A 4651-nucleotide genomic window follows, 5' to 3' on the forward strand; every position below is an offset into this window, starting at 1 on the left:
CATAAGAGGAAAACAGAAGAAGAATTGTCAACTTATGAATGTTATTACAATTACAATTAATATGGAGCAGACACAATATCCTTCTACAGTCTTAGAACAACTAAAGATAAATACAAAATAATCCTAACTAGGAAGTTAGATAATTCTAAAGCAGGACAACCTGAATGTAATTGTTGCATGGCTTTTGGAAAGTTGCCAAAGCTGCCTTTTTCAAAAAGGTCCTCAGAGGCCTGTCCAAGAGCTCATTTTCCAGGAATGCAGTTGCTCTGCAGACTTATAGGCACATTTTTAAAACTCAGCAGGAGTAAGGGGCAAGAAAGAAGAGCAGTAAGGAACAACGTTTGCTTGAAAGTTCAGCTTCCTCTCTGCTCCAGTTTTTCAAAACATTAACAACAGCTAGTGGATGAAAAATAGCTAGGAAATCAGCACTTCTTTCATTTGAAGTTTTGCCAATTTTTTCTAATGTCTTTAAGTTGAGCTGTACTGGGTCTCTAGCACTTTGAAAACCTCTGTGAAAATGCATAACAGAGATTATGACAGCTAAGACACTCTACTGTTGACGAAGAAAATCAACTGACAGCGTAGCTGCACTGGGCTTACCATGGATGTACTAAAATATTTTATAAAGACTGAGGACAAAGATACAAAGAACAGTGAGTAGATTTGGAAGTCAAATGCTGTATTAGAACAATTAGATGCTATTGTTTCACCTAAAAATTGACTTTCCACATTGAACAGGGACTATTATATGATTATTACTGACATCTGAGGACTCACTGCAATAACAAGGCTCATTTTTTAGAGTCTATTAGGTAGGAATCTCAATTTGCATTTCTGGGAAAAATAATATGCTCATTTTTTCAACAGCAGATAAGTCTTTAAAAATATATTTATAATAACACAGGTTTAGAAGAGGAAGAAATTATGTGGGTTATAAATGAGAACTGAAATAGGTAGAAAATTGAAAGCAAGAACCCCTGGGGAACAAAACCAACCAAACAAAAACCAACCAAACAAAAAATGTGAGAGAGATAGAGAGAGAGAGAGAGAGAGAGAGAGAGAGAGAATAGACAATACCACCCCTTCAAAGAGTAACTTCTAAACACTAAACTTTCTCAATTGCATGCAATTTATCAATCCCATTTTCTTCCCCTGTTTTGAAGTTTTGTGAAGATATTTACTTCTCGAGCTCAGAAAAGTTTTTTTCAACGCTCTTATTCTGAGTGTTTGCCTCTCCAAGTGCTTTCTGTAGCATGACATCCAGGAAAGCTGAAAAAGGGTTTTCCAAATATCTCACTGCTATTCTTTCCCTCAGCTCACCCCTCCACCCCAAGCTGAGCATTGTTGCACTCTCAAAAGACCCTCTTCCTTGCTTTGGGGACCATCAGACTCACGTGAAGTCTTGCAGAATAACTCTTGCAGGCTTAAATGGCACTTCAACATTCTTGTGTTGCATCACTTTCCAGTTGAGAATATTCTCAACATCTCCTTTCTTCACTAGGAACTCATCACAGTTACGGACCGCTGCTTCCAGGAGGATTCGAATGGAAAATGGCAGGTGAGCTGCATGGGTAAGAGGCAAGAAACAAACTCAGTTTTTACCTTAGGGCATTTGTCAGCAAGTGCAAAGTTCCACACCAGGGGCAGACAGGTCCCCATTTTCTCATAAGGCTTTATTCTGATTATCCAAACCCCTCTTCCCACCTCCAGCTTTGCCAGGAGGTCAGTACTAACTGACCTGTTCCACTTGATGCTCTCAGCATGTTTATTATCTCAGTTCCTGTGACACAGCAGACATCTTTTCCAAGGGACTTTTCTATCCTCCATAGCACAGCAACCCTGAAAACATGCTGTGCTCACCTTGTTTTTCTGCAGTTTGCTTTCATTCTTGTCACTGAATACAGACATATAAATGTACCGGGAAAAGCATAGTTTTCTACCTGTCATGTTGCAAAGCACAGCTTTAGTGGTTTATGCAGTCCCTTCATCTCAAGAGATGGAAGATGAAACTGAATGGAAGTCAGACTGTGCACCTATCAATCTTCCTTTACCTCAAATCAGAAATATTTAAAGCTGATGACACAAAATACTATTGGAGCAGCCCTGACAGCTCTACTACAAGGAATGGGTATGAAGAAAAAACCCAAACATGTCTCAGTCCTTCCTCCTCCAGTCCACTTTAATAATACTTGTTTGATTGCCTCTCAAAATATTCACATTTTAAAATCTTTTGAGAAGTTTGTTCCAACTTTCTACAGAGGGCTGACCTCAAGACATAAAAGTCACTTAATCTCAGTGAGACCTCATTAGTGCTATTGTAAAAAAAAAAAAAACAACATCTATTATTCAGGACAAGTAATTCAGAACAATTTGAGTTGGTTGTTGTTGGGAGTTTTGTTTTGGGAGATTTTGTTTATTTGGGAGTTTTGGGCATTATTATTACTGTTGTTTGGAGGTTTTTTAGAATCTTCTGCCCTTCCCTGCTTAGCCATTACCTTTTTATGCTGAATAGTGAGAATTGCATCCTTTGTCCTTTAAAGAATCTGGAGTTTATCACTCTTGGAATCCTGGAATTGATCAACTGGTAACACAGAATGTGTATTTGTCTGTTTTTTAAGACTCTTATCTGCTTTTCACCCACCAAGACTGACATTAATTGACTAGTCACATATTGGAGCCTGTAATGGATATGTGTTGCTGACATCCAGAGAAAATTTCCTCCTCTTGTTCCCTGAATTCTCCTTAATCACCTGTCTCCTTTTGAAACACCAAGCACCCACCACAGTATCTAAGGTATAGATACTCAAATTTCTAAGTCACAGTCAATGGCACAGACACTAAGATTTTTAGCAGTACCACTGAAAGATTTGGGAAATGTTAGAAGAACTAAGGAAGAAGCCTCCTCAGAAAGGATTCTCTACCCACTACTGTTTTCAAAGCTGAAAAATCTTTCTGATTAGTTCAGTCATACATATCAGTGTTAGATCTTTTCCAGCCTTTAGCAGTATAAGAAAACTTGTGCTCTTAGTTTTGTCTAGCGCTCCTCAACCACTCAGCAAAAACAAGACCACTGTGTGCACAGTATGCTGAGAAAATACTACTGCGATCTTGCCAATATTTCTGTCATTCTAAATGTCAATAATTAAATTTTGCTAAAATTTTGTTTCCAAGATTTGCCTTTTGAATTCACAGCTCTTGCCAGAGACCAAGTATCATCCAATGTGGCCAAGTCTGTTCAGGTTCTATTTATCAGTATTAACAAAATGCTTCTCTTATGTTGTCAACGTACCATATCTCACATCTTCCAATTTGCTCAGATTAAAGAATTTCTTCAGAGGCTGTTTTGGGTCCAGTGGCTCCACAATCTGTACGAAAGGGTTGCTCATGGTTGTTGAAGGCCCTAGTTAGTGTCCCTAAAACAAAAGAAAAATCAAGGGCATTTTCATTACATTTGTCCTTCATACCAAGTACATGTCCCACAGCCTACAATGTATCTATTCCACACACAAAGGCCTGTACCAGAAAAAAAGGTACTGTCAGTCATTCCCTTTCCACCCCAAATCTACTTGTAACACATCCTCAGAGACAAAAGGTCTGAAGAAGATAGCAGTATTGTGAAAAATACAGATACACCACATGGTTTAGAATCATAGAATCTTAAAAGCTGGAAACAACCTCTAAGACCATCGAGTCCAACTGTTAATTGAGCATCACCATATCCACCACTAAACCATGTCCACACATGCCACACACATACCTTCTGATGATGAATCCATCACTTCCCTGGGCAACCTATTCCAATGATAGGAAAAAAGTTTTCCTAATATCAAATATATACCTCCCCTGGTACAGCTTGAGAATATGTTTCAAGCCCGTCACTGGCTGCCTGGGAGAACATACTGACCCCACCTGGCTACACCCTCCTTTCAGAGAACTGTTGAGTGGTAAGGTCTCCCCTGAGCCTCCTTTTCTCCAGGCTAAACAACCTCATCTCCCTCAGCTGCTCCTCACAGAACCTCTGCTCTGACACCTTCACCATCTTTGTTGGCCTCCTCTGGATACGATTTCACAAAGGAAATCCAATGTCTTCATTATTCTCTTCTTTATGCTGCTTCTAGACAGCCGTTTGTGCCTCTGTGACTTACAAACCACCATGACAACACAGTCTCATTTCTAAAGTGTGTTGTGGTTTAACCCCAGGCACCAACTAAGCGCCCACAGCCACTCCCTCACTCCTTTCTGGCAGGAAAAGGAAGAGAATCAGAGCAGCAAAATGAAAAAATTCGTGGGTTGAGACAGAGGTGGTTTGATAGATAAAGCAAAATCTAGACCTGCAAGCAAAGCACAACAAGGAATACATCCACCTCTTCCACGGCAGTTCAGCCACCACCAGGACAGCAGGGCCCCATCATGTGTCATGGTGATTTGGGAAAACGAACACCATAACCCTGAACATCTCCCTCTTCCTTCTCCTCACAGCTCTATATGCTGAGCATGATGCCACATGCTGTGTGATACCCCTTGGGTCAGTTGGGGTCAGCTGTCCCAGTGCTGTCCCCTCCCAGCTCCCTGCACACCCTCAGCCTCCTTGCTGGACAGGTGGGTGAGGAGCTGCAAAGGCCTTGGCTCCATGTAAGCCCTGCTCCGCAGG

At 40.6% G+C, this 4651-nt stretch overlaps 1 protein-coding gene across 2 annotated transcripts in view; it reads right to left on the reverse strand.

The window, feature by feature from the left end:
* ACO1 (aconitase 1) overlaps positions 1 to 4651 on the reverse strand; it is a 54720-nt gene that overhangs the window by 21047 nt on the left and 29022 nt on the right. For both annotated transcript variants that reach the window (XM_005424997.2, XM_031060283.1), the window contains 2 exons: positions 3290 to 3413; positions 1395 to 1563 (listed from right to left, as the gene is read on the reverse strand). In XM_005424997.2, the coding sequence (XP_005425054.1) occupies positions 1395 to 1563; positions 3290 to 3386 (266 nt within the window). In that variant the 5' untranslated portion in view covers positions 3387 to 3413. The remainder of the gene's footprint in view (positions 1 to 1394; positions 1564 to 3289; positions 3414 to 4651) is intronic.

Source organism: Geospiza fortis, unplaced genomic scaffold, assembly GCF_000277835.1.
Source record: "Geospiza fortis unplaced genomic scaffold, GeoFor_1.0 scaffold240, whole genome shotgun sequence".
Taxonomy (NCBI): domain Eukaryota; kingdom Metazoa; phylum Chordata; class Aves; order Passeriformes; family Thraupidae; genus Geospiza; species Geospiza fortis.